Below are 22,333 nucleotides of genomic sequence, written 5' to 3'. Positions count from 1 at the left end.
AACTCCAGGACGCTTCATGTGTCCTGGATCAGCACGTGTGCAGGAAGTGCCTCCAGTTGCTCAAACTCTAGCTCAGGGTTTCTGAGCTTGAGGAGCGGCTGGAGTCACTGCAGGGCATACGGGAGGTTGAGAATTTCCTGGAGTGCACGTTCCAGGAAGTAGTCACCCTGCAGCTACAGAGAGTTCAGGAGAATAGTAAGTGGGTGACCATCAGCAGGGTAGGAAGAGGCAGGCAGTGCAGGAATCCTCCGGGCGTGTGGTACTCTTAACCCAGTTTTCAGTGCTGAATACCAGTGAGGGTTATGACATCTCTGGGGAGCGCAGCCTAGAGCACATCCACAGCACTGTGGGGCAAATGACTGCACAGGGTAGGGGGGTGGGGCACAGCAAAGTGTAGAAATGCGGTGGTCATAGGGGTGTCGATAGACAGGCGTTTCTGCAACCACCAATGTGAGGCCCACATGGTGTGTTGTCTCCCTGGTGCTAGGGTAAAGGACATTCCCAAGAGGGTGCAAAACTTTTTCAGCGGGAAAGGGGAATAGCCAGAAGTCATGGTCCATGCAGTAAACAATGACATAGGAAGGAAAGGGATTGAGGTCCTGCAGTCAGAGGTTTCAGGAGCTGGGGAGGAAGTTAAAAAAGCAGGACCTCAAAGGTGGTAATCTCTGGATTACTCCCAGTGCCACGCGCTAGTGAGTATAGGAATAGTAGGATAAAACAGGTTAATGTGTGGCTGGAGAAATGGTGCAGATTCCTTGGGCATTGGGACCAGTTCTGGGGCAAGAGGGACCTGTTTAAGGTAGACGAGTTGCATCTCAACAGATTGAATTCTTTGAAGGAGCAGAGAGGGTTGATGAGGGTGTGCAGTTGACATTATGTATATGGACTTTCAAAAGGCATTTTTCAAAGTACCATATAATAGACTAGTTAGCAAAATTAAAGTGCATGGGATTAAAGGGATAGTGGCAGCATGGATATGAAATTTTGCTAAGGGACTGAAAGAGAGAGTAGTGGTAGACGGTTGTTTTACAGACTGGAGGGAAGTATACAGTGATGTCCAGCTGGGGTCAGTATTAGCACCACTACTCTTTTTGATATTTATTATTGACCTGGACTTGGGTATACAGGGAATATTTCAAAGTTTGCAGATAACACGAAACTTGGAAATGTAGTAAACAGTGAAGAGGACAGTGACAGACTTCAGGAGGATGGAGACAGACTGGTGAAATGGGCAGACACATGGCAGATTAAATTTAATGCAGAGAAGTGTGAAGTGATTCATTTTGGTAGGAAGAATGAGGAGAGGCAATGTAACTAAATGGTACAATTTTAAAGTGGTTGCAGGAACAGAGCGACCTGGGGGTGTACATACACAAGTCTTTGAAGGTGGCATGACAAGTTAAGAAGGCTGTGGGATCCTTGGCTTTATTAATAGAGGTATAGAGTACAAAAGCAAGGAAGTTATGCTTAACTTTTATAAAACACTGGTTAGGCCCCAGCTGGAGTATTGTGCCCAATTCTGGGCACCGCACTTTAGGAAGGATGTCAAGACCCTGGAGAGGGTGCAGAGGAGATTTACTGGAATGGTTCCAGGGATGAAAGACTTCAGTTACGTGGAGAGACTGGAGAAGCTGGGGTTGTTCTCCTTAGAGCAGAGAAGGTTAGGGGAGATTTAATAGAGGTTTTCAAAATCTTGATGGGTTTTGAGTAAATAAAGAGAAACTGTTTCCAGTGACAGAAGGGTCGGTAACCAGAGGACACAGAATTAAGATAATTGGCAAAAGAACCAGAGACGACATGAGGATTTTTTTTTTGTGATCTGGAATGCGCTGCCTGAAAGGGCGGTGGAAGCAGATTCAATAATAACTTTCAAAAGGGAATTGGAGAAATACTTGAAGGGTAAAAATTTGCAGGGCTCTGGGGAAAGAGCAAGGGAGTGGGACTAATTGGAGAGCTCGTTCAAAGAGCCGGCACAGGCACGATGGGCCGAATGGCCTCTTTCTGTGCTGCATCGTTCTATGATTCTGACACTTACAGCCTTAAACTGAATTTTAAATTTCTATAAAACCTCTCGATCAATACAACTTTTTGAAGGTTATAGGAGCTCATTAATTGGAGAAGATTTCAGAACCTTAATGGAAAATAATGAACATTGAATGAACTTCTGTAGCAGAAATTAGAACCTTGGTGCATGAATCTGGACTGGTCTCGCCGGCCAATCAGCCCCTGGCCTCGCCGGCCAATCAGCCCCTGGTCTCGCCGGCCAGTCTGCAATTAAGAGCAAAGCAAAACCACAATCCCCACTGGGATCAGATTCAGGGGGGTTCGGGGGGAGCTCGGGGGAGCTGGTGGTTCAGGGGGTCCTGGTTGAGGGGGAGTGGGATGACACCTTGTGGACAGCATTACCTGGAGGTGGAATGCGAGTACTCTGGCTCTAATATCCAGGGTTGGGTACCGACCGTAGTTGGGTTCCAGAGAGGCGAGCGACTGTTCCTGAACCGCCCCATTTAACGGGGTCTGGTATGTGCCTGTGCTATATTCGGGAGGGTGGCTAAAGCTCCTTCCATTCATTTTAGGATGAGTTGTGAACCACACTTCTGAGGAACTCCGTGCACCTAACGAGGACTCCAACACACATGTAACAATGATCTAATGTCCTCGAGTGGAGGGAAGCAAGATCTCTCTGGGCTTAAGTTAGATTCGCCTGGAACCAAGTCAACCCTCTGTGGCAGATGCCAGTGCTTTGGTGGCTCAGTAATCCAGGCACTTCATAGTTAATCAGACAACCTGGCCCAGTGATGGGGCAAGATAGAGCTGGAAATTACATAGAAACATAGAAGATAGGAGCAGGAGTAGGCCATTCGGCCCTTCGAGCCTGCTCCGCCATTCAACGAGATCATGGCTGATCATCCAAACCCTAGCACCCGGTCATTACACCGACATCCATCCCACCCAAGCCCTATCCCCGTAACCCCGCGTATTTAATCCCCCCTAACACTAAGGGCCAATTTTTTTATCATGGCCAATCAACCTAACCCGCACATCTTTGGACTGTGGGAGGAAACCGGAGCACCCGGAGGAAACCCACGCAAACACGGGGAGAATGTGCAAACTCCACACAGACAGTCACCCGAGGCCGGATTTGAACCCGGGTCCCTGGCGCTGTGAGGCAACAGTGCTAACCACTATGCCACCGTTTTTCCACTCCTCTCAACAAAGCCAATGCTCTAACACGTTGGATACACAGCAGGAAGCTTATCCGTCCTTTATAATGGTAGACAGTCTGGTTTTAGGTGGTTAAAGTCCAATCGTACTCCTGCACAATCCTGGGGCTCCCTAAGATCTGGCTCTTGCCAACCTGCACCTAGCAACCTGGACATGGGGGGTGGCAATGTGCATCCTATATCTGATGAAGAGAAAGTTTGCCCATGTGGATTTCTCAGGAGCCAGGTTTGGAGATTGTTAGGCACAGTGATGGGCTTCTGCACATGTCAGACATTGGTCTGACCAGATAATTAAGATGCCCAGTAACTGTGAGTCAGACAGACAGCAGCAGAGAACAATCTGTCCTGTTAGAGTTCCAGAGTCAGAGCCACTTGGGAGGAAGTTATATTCAACTAACCTTCAGGAATGTCAGCAGCATCTCCTTGAATTCGTCCATCGAGGTCCCTCTGGTTGGTTTGTCAAACAGCATCAGGTCCCTCCGAGGTAGTGTCTCAGGACTTAGATCTGCTCTGAAGGCTTCTTCTATCCCACACTTGATAATGACTTCCTTATCCCTCCAGACTCCTTCATAAACCTGTGGGGATAAAACATGACAATGTTACGCAATGACCTACAGCTGGCCAATGTGCTTACCCACCCCACCACACCTCTCTCTAGCTCGTGTCTTCGTATTTGCTCATTATAATAGTCTTTTAGTGTATGTAGGGTTTGGTACTGTCTATTGGATCAGTGTGGGTTTCTCAATGCCAGCTCCTGTTATCAGAGGAATTGCTAGATGAAAAAAGACCAAGGTCCATCTAGTTCGCCTTCCATCATCCTGGTAGTCACATGATACAACGATAATGGAGTTGTTGACTAATCCTAGCAATGAGTCCACAACAGACCCAGACATGACGTGAGGAAAACCCCATTATTGGAGAGCTTTGGGAACCATAGGTCCAAAGTCACCTGTTCCTCCCGAGCACGCTGCATTCACCACACGTCATGTCTCAAATTGCTCAGATACTGGATCCCAAAATGTTATTTTCTGAAATGTGTACACAATTAATGGTATACATACATACCTACTTACAAAAATCCCTGGAAATGACCATCAGATCCATTCATACTCACCCAACACATTAGGTGACGCAACCTCATGCATCACTCTCCCAAACCCCTCGCGCAGTTGGTAGCACTCTTGCCTGAGTCAGAAGATCATGGGTTCAAACTCGACTCTAGAATTTGAGCTCAGAATCTAAGCTGCATTTGTCAGAAGTGACATTTTTTAACGAGACAATGATCTGAACCCCTATGTTTACCTGTTGTGGTGGATGTGACTGGTCCCATGGCACTAGTTACAGACGAGTGTAGATAACTCTTAGTGTCCTGACTTCAACGAGTCCTTCAACTAACACCATTAAACACAGATTATTCATCGCCGTAGCTGTTTATAGGACACTGCATTGCAGAAACTGGCTGCTGTGTTTGCCTACATAACAACATCGACTGAACTTCAAAATAATTAATTGGTTGTGAAGTGCTTTGACACATCCTAAGGATATAAGCTGGTGTATAAATGCAAGTTCTTTCATCTTAATCATTCATCTAGACTCGACTATTCCAATGCTCTCTTGGCCAACCTCCCACCTGTTGTAAACAAGCTCATCCAAAACAACATGCATTTATATAGCGCCTTTAAAGTAGTAAAAGTCCTAAGGCGCTTCACAGGAGGGTTATAAAATAATATTTGACACTGAACCACATAAGGAGATATTAGGGCAGATGACCAAAAGCTTGGTCAAAGAGGTAGGTTTTAAGGAGCGTCTTAAAGGAGGAAAGAGAGATAGAGAGGCGGAGAGGTTTAGGGAGGGAATTCCAGAGCTTAGGGCCCAGGCAGTTGAAGGCACGGCCACCAATGGTTGAGCGATTAAAATCAAGGATGCACAAGAGACCAGAATTAGAGGAGCGCAGATAAGAACATAATAACTTAAGAACTAGGAGCAGGAGTCGGCCATTTGGCCCTTCGAGCCTGCTCTGCCATTCAATAAGATCATGTCTGATCTTCTATCTCATCTCCACTTTCCTGCACTATCCCCATATCCCTTGATTCCCTTAATATTCAAAAATCTATCGATCTCTGTCTTGAATATACTCAATGACGGAGCCTCCACAGCCCCCTGGGGTAGAGAATTCCAAAGATTCACCACCCTCTGAGTGAAGAAGTTTCTCCTCATCTCAGTCCTAAATGGCCGACCCCTTATTCTGAGTCTGTGACCCCTGGTTCTAGACTCCCCAGCCAGGGGAAACATCCTCCCTGCATCTACCCTGTCAAGTCCTGTAATAATTTTTTATGTTTCAATTAGATCACCTCTCATTCTTCTAAACTCTAGAGACTATAGGCCTAGTCTACACAATCTCTCCTCAGAGGACAATCCCCCCATCCCAGGAACCAGCCTGGTGAACCTTCGTTGCACTCCCTCTATGGCAAGTATATCCTTTCTTAGGTAAGGAGACCAAAACTGTCCACAATACTCCAGGTGTGGTCTCACCAGGGCCCTATATAATTGCAGTAAGATGTCTTTACTCTTATACCCAAATCCTCTTGTAATAAAGACCAACAAAGAGGGCTTTAAACTAAATAGTGGGGGGGGGGGGGCGGGGGAGGGTCCAGGTGAGTGGGAATTTAAAAAGTCAATGAGAAATTAGAAAACAATGGAGCAGGATAGAGATGGGAGAAATAATAATCAGAGTGTGACAGGAAGGGACAGAATGTTTAAAAATAAGAGTGCAACAGAAAAAGGGCCAAAACAAGGAGAAATGGTAAAAAGACGTAGTTAAAAGCTCTATATCTGATTGCACGTAGCATTCGTAACAAGATAGATGAGTTGACGGCACAAATAGATACAAATGGGTATGATCTGATCGCCATTACAGAGACGTGGTTGCAAGGTGACCAGGGCTGGGAACTGAATATTCCAGGGTATTTGACAATTCGGAAGGATAGACAGAAAGGAAAGGGAGGTGGGGAGGCTTTGTTGGTAAAGGATGGGATGAGTGCAGCGGTGAGAAGTGATATTGGCTCAGAAGATCAAGATATTGAATCGGTTTGGGTGGAGATAAAAAATAATAAGGGGAAAAAGTCTCTGGTGGGCGTGGTCTACAGGCCCCCGAACAGTAGCAATACTGTTGGACAGAGTATAAATCAACAAATAATGGAGGCCTGTAAAAAAGATACAGTAATAATCATGGGTGATTTTAATCTCCATATTGATTGGACAAATCAAATTGGCCATGATAGCCTTGAGGAGGAGTTCATAGTGTATCCGGGATGGTTTCCTGGAACAGTATGTAATGGAACCAACCAGGGAGCAGGCTATCTTGGATCTGGTACTGTGTAATGAGACAGAATTAATAAATGATTTCATAGTAAAGGATCCTCTAGGAAAGAGTGATCATAGCATGGTTGAATTTCAAATTCAATTGGAGGGTGAGAAAGTTGTATCTCAAACCAGTGTCCTGACAATGGCATGAGGGCAGAACTGGCTAAAGTGGACTGGAAAAATAAAGGGTAAGACAGTTGAAATGCAGTGGCAGACATTTAAGAAGATGTTTCATAACTCTCAACAAAAATATATTCCAGTGAGAAAGAAAGATTTTACGAGAAGGGAGCACCATTCGTGGCTAACTAAGGAAGTAAAGGATGGTATCAAATTGAAAACGAAGGCATACAATGTTGCCAAGATTGGTGGGAGGCCAGAGGATTGGGAAATTTTTAAAAACCAGCAAAGGATGACTAAAAAAATTATAAAGAGAGAGAGAAGATGAATTAGAGAGTAAACTGGCAAGAAATATTAAAACAGATAGTAAGACTACAGGTATATAAAAAGGAAGAGAGTAGCTAAAGTAAACGTTGGTCCCTTAGAGGATGAGACTGGGGAATTAATAATGGGGAACGGGGAAATGGCAGAGACTCTGAAGAAATATTTTGTATCTGTCTTCACGGTAGAAGACACTAACAACATCCCAATAATGGATAATCAAGGGGCCACAGGGAGGGGGGAACTAAAGACAATCACTATCACTAGGGAAAAAGTACTTGGTAAAATTATGGGAATAAAAGACAACAAGTCCCCTGGACCAGATGGCCTGCATCCCAGGGTCTTAAAAGAAGTGGCTGCAGAGATAGTGGATGCATTCGTTGCAATATACCAAAATTCCCTGGACTCTGGAGAGGTCCCAGCGGATTGGAAAACCGCAAATGTAACGCCCCTATTTAAGAAAGGAGGGAGACAGAAAGCAGGAAACTATAGACCAGTTAGCCTAACATCTGTCATTGGGAAAATGCTGGAGTCCTTCTTTAAGGAAGCAGTAGCCGGGCATTTGGAAAATCATAATGCAGTCAAGCAGAGTCAGCATGGTTTTATGAAAGGGAAATCATGTTTAACAAATTTGCTGGAGTTCTCTGAGGATGTAATGAGCAGGGTGGACAAGGGTGAGCCAGTGGATGTGGTGTATTTGGATTTCCAGAAGGCATTCGATAAGGTGCCACATAAAAGGTTACTGCATAAGATAAGAGCTCATGGAGTTGTGGGTAATATATTAGCATGGATAGAGAATTGGCTAACTAACAGAAAGCAGAGAGTCGGGATAAATGAGTCATTTTCTGGTTGGCAAATGGTAACTAGTGGGGTGCCACAGGGATCGGTGCTGGGGCCTCAACTATTTACAATCTACATTAATGACTTGGATGAAGGGACAGAGTGTAATGTAGCCAAGTTTGCGGATGATACAAAGATGGGCGGGAAAGCAAGTTGTGCAGAGGACTCAAAGAATCTGCAAAGGGATATAGACAGGCTAAGTGAGTGGGCAAACATTTGGCAGATGGTGTATAATGTGAGAAAGTGCGAAGTTATCCACTTTGGCAGGAAAAATAAAAAAGCAAATTATTATTTAAATAGAGAGAGAATACAAAATGCTACAGTTCAGAGGGATCTGGGGGCCCTTACGCATGAAACACAAAAAGTTAGCATGCAGGTACAGCAAGTAATCAAAAAGGCAAATGGAACGTTGGCCTTTATTGCAAGGGGGTTGGAGTATAAAAGCAGGGAAGTCCTGCTACAACTGTACAGGGTATTGGTGAGACCACGCCTGGAGTACTGCACATGGGATTGGGGGCAAGGTACTGACTTGGATAGAGAACTGGTTGGCAGACAGGAAGCAGAGTTGGAATAAACGGGTCTTTTTCCGAGTGGCGGGCAGTGACTAGTGGGGTACCGCAGCTATTCACAATATATATTAATGATCTAGACGAGGGAACTAGATGTAATATCTCCAAGTTTGCAGACGACACAAAGCTGGGTGGGCGTGTGTGCTGTGAGGAGGATGCCGAGAAACTCCAGGATGATTTGGACAGGTTGGGTGATTGGGCAGATGCAGTATAATGTGGATAAATGCGAGGCTATCCACTTTGGTGGCAAAAACAGGAAGGCAGATTATTATCTGAATGGCAATAGATTGGGCGAAGGGGAAGTGCAACGAGACCTGGGTGTCCTGGTGCACCAGTCGCTGAAGGTAAGCATGCAGGTGCAGCAGGCGGTTAAGAAGGCAAATGTTATGTTGGCCTTCGTAGTAAGAGGGTTCGAGTACAGGAACAAGGATGTCTTGCTGCAGTTGTACAGGGCCTTGGTGAGACCGCACCTTGAGTATTGTGTGCAGTTTTGGTTGCCTTATCTGAGGAAGGATGTTCTTGCCATGGAGGGAGTGCAGCGAAGATTCACCAGACTGATACCTGGGATGGCAGGAATGACGTATGAGGAGAGATTGGGTCGATTGTGCTTATACTCGCTGGAGTTTAGAAGAATGAGAGGGGATCTCATTGAAGCATAAAATTCTAACAGGACTAGACAGACTTGATGCAGGAAGGATGTTTCTGATGGCCGGGGAGTCCAGAATCAGGGGTCACAGTCTAAGGATAAGGGGTAAGCCATTTCGGACAGAGATGAGGAGGAATTTCTTCACCCAGAGAGTGGTGAACCTGTGGAATTCTCTACCACAGAAGGCAGTTGAGGCCAAGTCATTAAATATATTCAAGAAGGAGTTAGATATATTTCTTAAGGCTAAAGGGATCAAGGGATATGGAGAGAAGGCAGGGGCAGGGTACTGAGTTTGGATGATCAGCCATGATCTCATTGAATGGCGGAGCAGGCGCGAGGGGCCGAATGGCCGACTCCTGCTCCTATCTTCTATGTTTCTACAGTTTTGGTCTCCTTATTTAAGGAAGGATATACTTGCATTGGAGGCAGTTCAGAGACGATACACTAGGTTAATCCCAGAGATGAGGGGGTTGACTTATGAAGAAAGGTTGAGCATGTTGGGCCTATAATCATTGGAATTTAGAAGAATAAGAGGTGATCTTATTGAAACATATGTTACTGAGGGGACGATAGCAAAATACTGCAGATGCTGGAAATCCGAAATAACAGAAAATGCTGGAAAAACTCAGCAGGCCAGGCAACATCCGTGGAGAGAAAATAGAGTCAACATTTCGGGTGAAAACCCTTTGTCAAGATACTGAGGGGGCTCGACAAGGTAGATGCAGAGAGGATGTTTCCCCTCGTGGGGAGATCTAGAACTCGGGAGCATAGTTTCAGAATAAAGGGTCGACTTTTTAGAACTGAGATGAGGAGGAATTTCTTCTCTCAGAGGGTCGTAAATCTGTGGAATTCTCTGCCCCAGAGAGCCGTGGAGGCTGAGTCATTAAATACATTTAAGGTGGAGATAGACAGATTTTTGCAAGATAAGGGAGTGAAGGGTTATGGGGAGCGGGCAGAGAAGTGGCTTTGAGCCCGAGATCAGCCATGATCTTACTGAATGGCGGAGCAGATTTGAGGAGTCAAGTGGCCTATTCCTGCTCCTATTTCTTATACCATTTGCTTTCCTAATTGCTTGCTGTACCTACATGTTTACTTTCAGTGATTCGCTTTATCTGAGGAAGGATGTTTGCCTTATCTGAGGAAGGATGTTCTTGCCATGGAGGGAGTACAGCGAAGATTCACCAGACTGATACCTGGGATGGCAGAAATGACGTATAATGAGAGATTGGGTCGATTAGGCTTATACTCGCTGGAGTTTAGAAGAATGAGAGGGGATCTCATTGAAACTTATAAAATTCTAACAGGACTAGACAGACTAGATGCAGGAAGGATGTTCCTGATGGCGGGGGAGTCCAAAACCAGGGGTCACAGTCTAAGGATAAGGGGTAAACCATTTAGGACAGAGATGAGGAGGAATTTCTTCACCCAGAGAGTGGTGAACCTGTGGAATTCTCTACCACACAAGGCAGTTGAGGCCAGCTTATTAAATATATTCAAGAAGGAGTTAAGATATATTTCTTAAGGCTAAAGGGATCAAGGGATATGGGGAGAAAGCAGGGACAGGGTACTGAATTTGGATGATCAGCCATGATCTCATTAAATGGCAAAACAGACTAGAGGGGCCGAATGGCCTACTCCTGCTCCTATCTTCTATGTTTCTATGATTCTTGTACAAGGACACCCAGGTCCCTCTGAACACCAACATTTCCCAATCTCTCACCATTTAAAAAATACTCTTACTTTTCTATTTTTCCTACCATAGTGGATAACTTCACATTTCTCCACATTATATTTCATTTGCCATGTTCTTGCCCACTCACTTAGCCTGTCTATATCCCCTTGAAGCCTCTTTGCATTCTCCTCACAACTTAATTCCCACCTAGCTTTGTATCATCAGCAAACTTGGATATCTTACATTTGGTCCCCTCATCCAAATCATTGATATAGATTGTGATTAGTTGAGGCCCAAGCACTGACCCTTGCGGTACCCCACTGGTTACAGCCTGCCAACCCGAAAATGATCCGTTTATTCCTACTCTCTGTTTTCTGTCCGTTAACCAATCCTCAATCCATGCTAGTATAGAACCGCCAATTCCATGAGCCCTAATTTTGTTTAATAACCTCTTGTGTGGCACCTTATCGAATGCCTTCTGAAAATCCAAATACACCACATCCACTGGTTCCCCCTTATCTATTCTCCTTACTTGTGCCTTGTAGATGGTTGAAAGGCTTTGGGGAGTCAGGAGGTGAGACACTCCTCGCAGAATACCTAGCCTCTGACCTGCTCTTGTTGCCACAGTATTTATATGGCTGGTCCAGTTAAGTTTCTGGTCAATGGTAACCCCCAGGATGTTGATAGTGGGGGAATTCAGTGATGGTAATGTCAAGGGGTGGTGGTTAGACACTCGCTTGTTGGAGATAGTCATTGCCTGGCACTTGTATGGCGCGAATGTTACCTGCCACTTATCAGCCAAAGCCTGAACGTCGTCCAGGTCTCGTTGCATGCGAGCATGGACTGCTTCATTATCTGAGGAGTTGTGAATGGCACCGAACACTGTACAGTCATCAGCGAACATCCCCATTTCTGACCTTATGTTGGAGGGAAGGTCATTGATGAAGCAGCTGAAGATGGTTGGGCCGAGGACACTGTCCTGAGGAACTCCTGCAGCAATGTCCTGGGGCTGTGATGATTGACCTTCAACCACCACAACCATCTTCCTTTGTGCTAGCTTTGACTCCAGCTAGTGGAGAGATTTCCCCCCAATTCCCCACTGACTTGAGTTTTACTAGGACTCCTTGATGCCACACTCGGACAAATGCCGCCTTGATGTCAAGGGCAGACACTCTTGCCTCACCTCTGGAATTCAGCTCCTTTGTCCATGATTGGACCAAGGCTGTAAATGAGGTCGGGAGCCAAGTGGTCTTGGCGGAACCCAAACCGGGCATCAGTGAGCAGGTTATTGGTGAGTAAGTGCCGCTTGATAGCACTGTCGATGACACCTTCCATCACTTTGCTGATGATTGAGAGTAGACTGATGGGGCAGTAATTGGCCGGATTGGATTTGTCCTGCTTTTATGGACAGGACATACCTGGGCAGTTTTCCACGTTGTCGGATAGATGCCAGTGTTGTAGCTGTACTGGAACATCTTGGCTAGAGGCGTGGCTAGTTCTGGAGCACAATTCTGTAGCACGACAGCCGGGATGTTGTCGGGGCCCATAGCCTTTGTTGTATCCAGTGCGCTCAGCTGTTTCTTGATATCACGTGGAGTGAATCGAATTGGCTGAAGACTGGCTTCTGTGATGGTGTGGACCTCAGGAGGAGGCTGATATGGATCATCCACTCGGCACTTTTGGCTGAAGATGGTGCTGGGCTCCACCATCATTGAGGATGGGGATATTCATGGAGCCTCCTCCTCCCATTAGTTGTTTAGTAGTCCACCACCATTCATGACTGGATGTGGCAGGACTGCAGAGCTTTGATCTGATCGGTTGATTTTGGGATCACTTAGCCCTGTCTATAGCATGCTGCTTCCGCTTTTTAGCATGCATGTAGTCCTGTGTTGCACCTCATTTTTAGGTACACCTGGTGCTGCTCCTGGCATGCTCTTCTCCACAATAACAACAGAAAATGCTGGAAAAACTCAGCAGGTCAGGCAACATCCGTGGAGAGAAATTTGAGTTGACGTTTCGGGTCGAACCCTTCTTCAAAACTGGAAAGAAAAGAAACTAGATCAAAGGCAGGGCTGCAATCGGACAAAAGAATAAAAGAAACAAAAGAAGTAAAAGAGATTAGAAGCTAGACGAGATGGTAATAGGCTGAGATTAGGTGTAAAGTGTACTGGCTGGGCAAGAGATAGCTGCCAGGTGTGAGAGAGAAACAAAAGGAAGGGGGGGGGGGGGGGGGAAAGGAGTGGAAAAATTACAAGAAAAAATGAAATAGGGGCCAAGGTTATGATCTGAAATTGTTGAACTCGATATTGAGTCCGGAAGGCTGCAGAGTGCCTAATCGGAAGACGAGGTGCTGTTCCTCGAGTTTACGTTGAGCTTCCGTGGAACAATACAAGAGGCCAAGGACGGTGAGGTCCGAGTGGGAATGGAGCGGTGAATTAAAATGACAGGCAACCGGAAGCTCGGGGTCACCCTTACGGACTGAATGGAGGTGTTCCACAAAGCGGTCACCCAATCTGCGTTTGGTCTCCCAATCTCTTTTACTTCTTTCGTTTCTTTTATTCTTTTGTCCGATCGCAGCCCTGCCTTCGATCTAGTTTCTTTTCTTTCCAGTTTTGAAGAAGGGTTCGACCCGAAACGTCAACTCAAATTTCTCTCCACGGATGTTGCCTGACCTGCTGAGTTTTTCCAGCATTTTCTGTTGTTATTTCGGATTTCCAACATCTGCAGTATTTTGCTATCATGCTCTTCTCCACTCCTTATTGAACCAGGGTTGGTCCCCTGGCTTGATGGTAATGGTAGAGTGAGGGATATGCCGGGCCATGAGGTTACAGATTGTGGTGGAATACTATTCTGCTGCTGCTGATGGCCCACAGCGCCTCATGGATGCCCAGTTTTGAGCCGCCAGATCTGTTCTGAATCAATCCCATTTAGCACGGTGGTAGTGCCACACAACACGATGGAGGGGGTCCTCAGTGTGAAGACGGGACTTCGTCTCCATAATGACTGTGTGGTGGTCACTGCTACCAATACGGTCATGGACAGATGCATCTGCAAGAGGTAGATTGGTGAGGACGAGGTCAAGTAGGTTTTTCCCTCGTGTTGTTTCTCTCACCACCTGTCGCAGGCCCAGACTGGTAGCTATATCCTTCAGGACTCGACCAGCTTGGTCAGTAATGGTGCTACCGAGCCACTCTTGGTGATGGACATTGAAGTCCCCCACCCAGAGTACATTCTATGCCCTTGCTACCCTCAATGCTTCTTCCAAGTGGTGTTCAACATGATTCATCAGCTGAGGTGGTAATCAGCATGTTTGACCTGAAGCCATGAGACTTCATGGGGTCCAGAGTCAATGTTGAGGACTCCCAGAGCCACTCCTTCCCAACTGTATACCACTGTGCCGTCACCCCTGGACATACCCAGGGATGGTGATGTAGGAGTCTGGGACATTGGCTGAAAGGTATGATTCTGAGTATGACTGTGTCAGGCTGTTGTGGGACAGCTCTTAAATTTTGGCACAAGTCCCTAGATGTTGGTGAGGGTCGACTGGGATGGGTGTGCTGTTGCCGTGTCTGTAGCCGGTGCCGAGGTTGATGCCGAGTGGTCCGTCTGGTTTTATTCTTATTATTGTGTTTCGTAGCGGTTTGTTACAACTGAGTGGCAGTTAAGAGCCAACCACATTGCTGTGGGTCTGGAGTCACATACAGGCCAGACCAGGTAAGGACGGCAGATTTCCTTCCTAAAGGACATTAGTGAACCAGATGGGTTTTTACGACAATCCAATAGTTTCATGGTCACCATTACTGATACTAGATTTTTTATTCCAGATTAATTTAATTAACTGAATTTTAATTCCCCAGCTGCCGTGGTGGGATTTTGAACTCATGTCTCTGGATCATTAGTCCAGGCCTCTGGATTACTAGCCCAGTAACATTGCCTGCCTTTGGAAACTGACTTTGTGCATCCAAATTGTAACGCCACCACCCATCGGATTGATGCCAAAGATTACAGAATCTATACCTCATATTATCTCACACCCTCCAAAATTCCTTATTGCCAAAAATGCAACAACATCCTCTTGCGATGTATAATTTCCTCGGCTTTCCCAACTTCGCTGATTCACACGTTCACCACCCTCTGCGCGAAGAAGTTGTATTTAACTGTGTGTTCGCCTTTTGTCTAAAGTGGAATTCATGGCCCAGAAATTTGGGTGCCCATTTTCACCCTATGACAGTTTTGGGGGTGGGGCAGCCTCACATCTCTAACCTTGATCGCAGTAAGCCCAAGTTCTGAGCCGCCATGGAGAATGGCTTAAATTCATCTTTTATACTCCACAACTTTAAGCTGAATTGGAACTTTGGTAAATGTTGGTAATGGCCTGTGTGCTGTCCACTTATTGTGTCTGTACCTAAACATGTGCCTCATTGTCCCTGGGCTGCAACAGCTGTAAACTGTGATGTGGGAGCCACTGTACAAGCACCGATCTTGGTCTCGGCAACAAATGCAATACCTGATGCACGGGGTTTGACGACAGACATTGTTGGAACAGCAGTGTGTTTTCCTCACACAGGTCCTTGCATGCAGAGCCAGAAATAATTCCTTTCTTGTAGTGATCACACTGAAAAAAAAATTAAACTCTGCAGGTTACAGTCTGTTAAATAAATGTTGCCTAGATCAACAAAAATAATATTCCAGATTCTTGACACATTACACAAAGGGAATGATACATTCCTTTCACAACTTAAACTGAACAATGACAGGGCTCAGGGCCTAAAACCCTGTCTGTTTCCCTTCTAATGAGGTTGATATTATTACCCGTTCCCCTGCAGTTTATCGGTGAATCAGTCCTATTTCTGAGATTAGAGGCTGAGAGGGAAGCTCAGGCCCGGAGTAAGTTATGTGAAATTAAAGAATTCTAGTAACGCTTTTTCAGGACTCATTTTACTTGTGATGTTAAATTACAGATATTCTGTGGTCCTGAAGCAGACTGTGGCACATCACATTTTACACAAGAGGATACTGGATATCAATCAGGAGCAGGAATCCTGGCCACTTTAAGAACAATTTTGCTTCCAATGTTTCACTAACATATTGATTTATTTTTAAATTAAATGATCTGTTTAATGACTCAACAATGGCCACTGAGCTAATTCCTCAGTCTCAGAAGTCGTACTAATTGAAAAAGGCTTAATGTTCAAACTCTTAGTACTTACTATTATCATCTGGCAGATGTGACCTCGGCACAGTTCGGAGTAGGACGAGTAATGCATGTAAAGCACCCAGCTGCCTACCAGGATTCCTAACCACACCAAGAACAGGTACTTCACTTTAACACCAGGGAGTCGCTTCTACCAAAAATACACAAATAGTTTTAGTCACGAATATGATGCACAAAAGCTCATTCCACAGACGGTGTCTCCACTGCCGCAGCCTGGAGTAAATCCAGAGATACGAGGCGGGCAATGGTGAACATGAGGAATCACCAACAAGGGAGACACTGGAAGATGACGGTGTTGCCAATTTCAAAATGGTAATGGATAATCAAGGGAGACGGGGCTGCTGCAGGTGAAAATTTCACATGAAAATGTTACAGATAAGCTCATTAAAAATAACAGATCGGGAGAAGGGGAAAGCCAGTCAGACCCCAGGAGATGGAGAATGGGAGATGGTTAAAAGGCAGAAGTGATTCTGTGGAGACAAGAGGAGGTAAAATGAGAGAAGTAAAAGCAGTCTGGGGTCACTGCCCATGACCTTTAGCCTGGTTTTGAACTGGGGCTTGGCCCATACACTCTGTGTTGGCACGTGGGGCAAGTGAGGCTATCGGACCGGTGAAATCCAGACATTCATACTGTAGTAAAGCATCTCATCCCTGTTCTTCTGAGCTGGAGCCTGAAATTTACAAGAATCTTCGAATCTGCAAACCTTTCTCACCACAGAATGAAACTCTGAACTCACTATTTACTTAACAGCAATTAAGACTTTTTGTGGGTTAAAGGGGCATTAGCAGAATTATGTCACAATCAGAGTACTTCTGCCGCTTGGTCGTGGGTTTAAGCCCGACTCCAGAGACTTGAGCCCACAATGCAGGCTGTCACTTCAGGCAAGGGAGGACTTTTGTCTGACACATTAAACTGAGACCCTGTCTGCCCTCTCCACTGGAGGTAAAAGATCCAACGGCACTATTTGAAGAAGAGCAGGGGAGTTCATCTAATCGTATAGCACAGAAGTAGGCCATTCGGCCCATCGTGTCTGTGGTAGAGCAGTCCAAGTAGTCCCACTCCCCTGCTCTTTCCCCATTGCCCTGTAAATGTTTCCTTAAGAATTTATCCAATTCCCTTTTGAAAGTTACAATTGAATCTGCTTCCACCACCATTTCAGGCAGTGCATTCCAGTTCTCCTAGTATCCTGGCCAACATTTATCTTTCAACCAACATCACTGCAGCATTACAAATGCAAAATATGCAGATGCTTAAAATCTGAAATAAAAACAGAAAATGCTGGAAACACTCAGCAGGTCAGGCAGCATCTGTGGAGAGAGAAACAGAGTTAACGTTTCAGGTCGCTGACCCTTTGTCATAACTAGAAAAAGTTAGAGATGTAACAGATTTTTAAGCAAGTGCAGGGGCAGGGAAAGGGGGAGGGGAGGAAAGAACGAAAGGGAAGGTCTGTGATAGGGTGGAAGGCAGGAGTGATTAAATGACAAAAGGTACGATTGTACAAGGCAAAAGGAGATGGTAATGGGACAAGTAAAGAAACAAAAGATGAGTCTAGAAGAGGGATAGAATTGAAAAGTAGTGAAGTTATGCTGAACTTGTATCGAGCCCTGGTTAGACCACACATGGAGTACTGTGTGCAATTCTGGTTGCCATATTATAAAAGGGATGTGGAGGCACTGGAGAGGGTGCAGAGAAGATTTACAAGATTGATAGCAGAAATGCGAGGGTGTAGGAATTGACGAATTCCTACGAATAACGGAGATCGACACAAGAGAACAATCAAACAGGTCTTCACTCAACGGAGATGCCATGAGGACTGCCTAAGCAGTCCCGTGGTTTGCGACGTGACGTCATCGCGTTTGCCCGCGTTCTTAAAGGGGCCACGCCCTGTACATGCAAACTCTGTATACAAAACACAGTAATGCCTAACACAATGGTACAGGTTTAGGCTGGTGTTAGAACATCGTTAGAGAATTATATACAGTTAGCCAGAGTCATTCAGTGGTTCCGCCACAAGGGTACATCTATCAGGAAAGGATGAACAGGCTGGGTCTCTTTTCTCTTGAAAAGAGAAGGCTGAGGGGTGACCTAACAGAGGTCTTTAAAATCAATAAAGGTTTTGATAGAGTAGATACAGAGAGAGTGTTTCCACTCATTCCAAGGGGATCCTTTACTAGGACATTTTTTTATTAATCCTGTCTCATTACACAGGACCAGATCTAAGATTGCCTGCCCCCTGGTTGGTTCAGTAACATACTGCTCAAGGAACCCGTCCCTAATGCACTCTATGAACTCTTCCTTAAGGCTGCCCTGCCTGATTTGATTTGTCCAGTCAATATGAAAGTTAAAATCTCCCATGATTATAGCTGTTCCCTTATTACAAGCCCCAACTATTTCCTGATTTATACGCCGACCAATAGAGTTGCAACTGTTAGGAGGCCTATAGACTACGCCCACTAGTGACTTTTTCCCCTTATTAGTCCTTATCTCCACCCAAACTGTTTCACTATCCTGATCCTTTGACCCAATATCATTTCTCACTATTGCAGTGATTCCATCCTTTATTAACATAGCCACCCCACCTCCCTTTCCTTCCTGTCTGTCCTTCCTAATAGTCAAATACCCCTGGATGTTTAGTTCCCAGTCATGGTCACCTTGCAGCCATGTTTCTGTAATGGCCACCAGATCATACCCATGTGTAGTTATTTGTACCGTCAACTTGTCTATTTTGTTACGAATGCTGCGTGCATTCAGATAAAGAACTTTTAAATATGTTTTGTGACAATTTATTCCTGCTTTTACCCCCTTTACTACTTTACCTTTATCTTTATATATTCTGTCCCTTCCTGACACGCTCTGGTTTTTAATTCCCCCACTGCTACCTTGCTCTATTGCCTTCTCCACTGACATTTTTATTTTTCGCTCTCTTGAAACCTCCCCCCCACTAATTAGTTTAAAGCCCTTTCTACAGCCCTAGTTATTCGATTCACCAGGATTCTAGTCCCAGCACTGGCCAAGTGAAGTCTGTCCCAACGGAACAGCTCTCTCTTGTCCCAGTACTGATGCCAGTGTCCCAAGAAGCAAAACCCATTTCTCCCACACCAGTCTTTGAGCCACGCATTTAACTCTCTGATTTTATTTACCCTAGCCAAATTTGCTTGTGGCTCAGGTAGTAATCCAGAGATTATTACCCTTGTGGTTCTGCTTTTTAATTTGGCCCCTAGCTGCTCATACTCCCTCAGCAGAACCTCTTTCCTTGTCCTATCATGGCTGATCTGATCTTGGGCTGAATTCCACTTCCCTGCCCGCTCCCCATGAGCCTCAACTCCCTTACCATTCAAAAATCTGTCTATCTCCACCATAAATATATTCAATGACCCAGCCTCCACAGCTCTCTGGGGAAGAGAATTCCAAAGATTCACGACCCTCAGAGAGAAGAAATTCCTCCTCATTTCTATTTTAAATGGGTGCCCCCTTATTCTGAAATTATGCCCCCTAGTTCTAGATTCCCCCACGAGGGGAAACATCCTCTCTGCATCTACTCTGTCAAGCCCCTTCAGAATCTTATATGTTTCAATAAGATCCCCTCTCATTCTTCTAAACTCCAATGAGTATAGGCCCAACCTGCTCAACCTTTCTTCATAAGACAACCCCTTCATCCCAGGAATCAACCTCATGAACCTTCTCTGAACTGCCTCCAATGCAAGTATATCCTTCCTTAAATAAGGAGACCAAAACTGTACGCAGTACTCCAGGTGTGGTCTCACTAACGCCCTGTACAGTTGTAACAGGACTTCCCTACTTTTATACTCCATTCCCTTTGCAATAAAGGCCAACATTCCATTTGTATTCCTAATTACTTGCTGTACCTACATGCTAACTTTTTGTGATTCATGCACAAGGACCCCCAGATTCCTCTGTACCTCAGCATTTTGTAATCTCTCCCCATTTAAATAATAATTTGCTTTTTTATTTTTCCTACCAAAGTGGATAACCTCGCATTTTCCCACATTATACTCCATCTGCCAGATTTTTTACCCACTCACTTAGCCTGTCTATATCCCTTTGGAGATTATTTGCGTCCTCCACACAATTTGCTTTCCCACCTATCTTTGTATCATCAGCAGATTTGGCTACATTACACTCGGTCCCTTCATCCAAGTCATTAATATAGATTGTAAATAGTTGAGGCCCCAACATTGATCCCTGTGGCACCCCACTAGTTAGTTTGCCAACCTGAAAATGACCCATTTATCCCAACTCTCTGTTTTCTGTTAGTTAGCCAATCCCCTATCCATGCTAATATATTACCCCCAACCCCGTGAGCTCTTATCTTGTGCAGTAACCTTTTATGTGGCACCTTATCGAATGCCTTCTGGAAATCCAAATACAAGACATCTGCTGGTTCCCCTTTATCCACCCTGCTCGTTACATCCTCAAAGAACTCCAGCAAATTTGTCAAACATGATTTCCCTTTCATAAAACCATGCTGACTCTGTTTGACTATATTATGATTTTCTAAATGTCCTGCTATCATTTCCTTTATGATGGACTCCAGCATTTTCCCAATGACAGATGTTAGGCTAACTGGTCTATAGTTGCCTGCTTTCTGTCTCCCTCCTTTCTTAAATAGGGGCATTATATTTGCGGTTTTCCAGTCCACTGGGACCTCTCCAGAATCCAGGGAATTTTGGTAGATTACAACCAATGCATCCACTATCTCTGCAGCCACCTCTTTTAAGACCCTAGAATGTAGGCCACCAGGTCATGGGGACTTGTCCACCTTTAGTCCCAGTAGTTTGCCTAGTACTTTGTCTCTAGTGATTGTTTTAATCCCCCACCCCCGACACCCCAATAGCCCCTTGATTATCCATTATTGGGATGCTTTTAGTGTCTTCTACCGTGAAGACCGATACAAAATATTTGTTCAAAGTCGCCGCCATTTTCCTGTTTCCCATTATTAATTCCCCAGACTCATCTTCTAGGGGACCAACGTTTACTTTAGCTACTCTCTTCCTTTTTATATACCTGTAGAAGCTCTTACTGTCTGTTTTTATATTTCTTGCTAGCTTACTCTCATAAGCTATCTTCTCTCTATCATTTTATTCACCGTCCTTTGCTGGTTTAAAAAAATTTCCCAATCCTCTGGCCTTCCACTATTCTTCGCAACATTGTATGCTGACTATTCATTACAATATTTTTGGTTTCTAGATGTCCTTCTATTTTCTCCTTTAGTAGAGATTCCATTATTTTTTCCTACTACCGATGTTAAGCTGACTGGTCTATAATTCCCGGGACATGTTCTATCCCCCTTCTTAAATATAGGTATTATGTTAGCTATCCATCAGTCCTCTGGCACTACACCTTTTTCTAATGAATTATTAAATATGTGCCTTTGCTATCTCTTCCCTAGATTCTTTGAAAATGCGTGGAAGCAATCTTGTTGTATGAGGCCCTTTGGGTCGGAGCGATCATAATATGATCGAATTCTTCATTAAGATGGAGAATGAAGTAGTTGACTCAGAGACTAGGGTCCTGAATTTAAATAAAGGAAACTACGATGGTCTGAGGCGCGAGTTGGGTAGGATTGATTGGGGAATGTCACTCAAAGGGTTGACGGTGGATAGGCAATGGCAAACATTCAAAGACCGCATGGATGAACTACAGAATTTGTTCATCCCAATTTGGCATAAAAATAAAACAAAAAAGGTGACTCAACCGTGGCTAACAAGGGAAATTAGGGATAGCATAAGATCCAAGGAGAGGACATATAAATTGGCCAGAAAAAGCAGTAAACCTGAGGATTGGGAGCAGTTTAGGATTCAACAAAGGAGGACAAAGGGATTAATTAAGAACGGGAATATAGAATATGAGAGTAAGCTTTCAGGGAACATAAAAACTGACTGTAAAACCTTTTATTGCTTTGGGAAGAGAAAAAGATTGGTGAAGTCAAGCGTAGGTCCCTTGCAGTCAGAATCAGGGGAATTTATAATGGGGAACAAAGAAATGCCAGGCCAATTAAATACATATTTTGGTTCTGTCTTCACAAAGGAGGACACAAATAACCTCCCAGAGATGTCGGGAAACATAGGGTCTGATGAAAGGGAGGAACTGAAAGAAATCAGTAGTTGTAGGGAAATGGCGTTAGGAAAATTGATGGGACTGTAGGGCGATAAATCCCCAGGGCCTGATAATCTACATCCTAGGGTACTTAAGGAAGTGGCCCTAGAAATAGTAGATGCATTGCTGATCATCTTCCAACATTCGATGGACTCTGGAACAGTATCCATGGATTGGAGGGTACCCCACTATTCAAAAAAGGTGGTAGAGAGAAAACGGGGAATTACAGACTGGTAAGCCTGACATCG

At 44.9% G+C, this 22,333-nt stretch overlaps 1 protein-coding gene across 1 annotated transcript in view; it reads right to left on the bottom strand.

Moving 5' to 3' along the window:
* Positions 1 to 22,333, bottom strand: part of dipk1b (divergent protein kinase domain 1B) — a 48,900-nt gene that overhangs the window by 9,010 nt on the left and 17,557 nt on the right. The window contains exons 2-4 of the mRNA XM_085980593.1: positions 15,963 to 16,097; positions 15,260 to 15,367; positions 3,623 to 3,799 (exon numbers count right to left, since the gene is read on the bottom strand). Coding sequence (XP_085836719.1) covers positions 3,623 to 3,799; positions 15,260 to 15,367; positions 15,963 to 16,097 — 420 coding nt within the window. The remainder of the gene's footprint in view (positions 1 to 3,622; positions 3,800 to 15,259; positions 15,368 to 15,962; positions 16,098 to 22,333) is intronic.

The sequence above is a fragment of the Somniosus microcephalus genome, unplaced genomic scaffold, assembly GCF_052327205.1.
Source record: "Somniosus microcephalus isolate GS21.2 unplaced genomic scaffold, FLI_Smic_1.0 scaffold306, whole genome shotgun sequence".
Lineage (NCBI taxonomy): Eukaryota > Metazoa > Chordata > Chondrichthyes > Squaliformes > Somniosidae > Somniosus > Somniosus microcephalus.
Note: the sequence above shows the minus strand (reverse complement) of the source record. Positions and strands in the feature narration are given on the sequence as shown.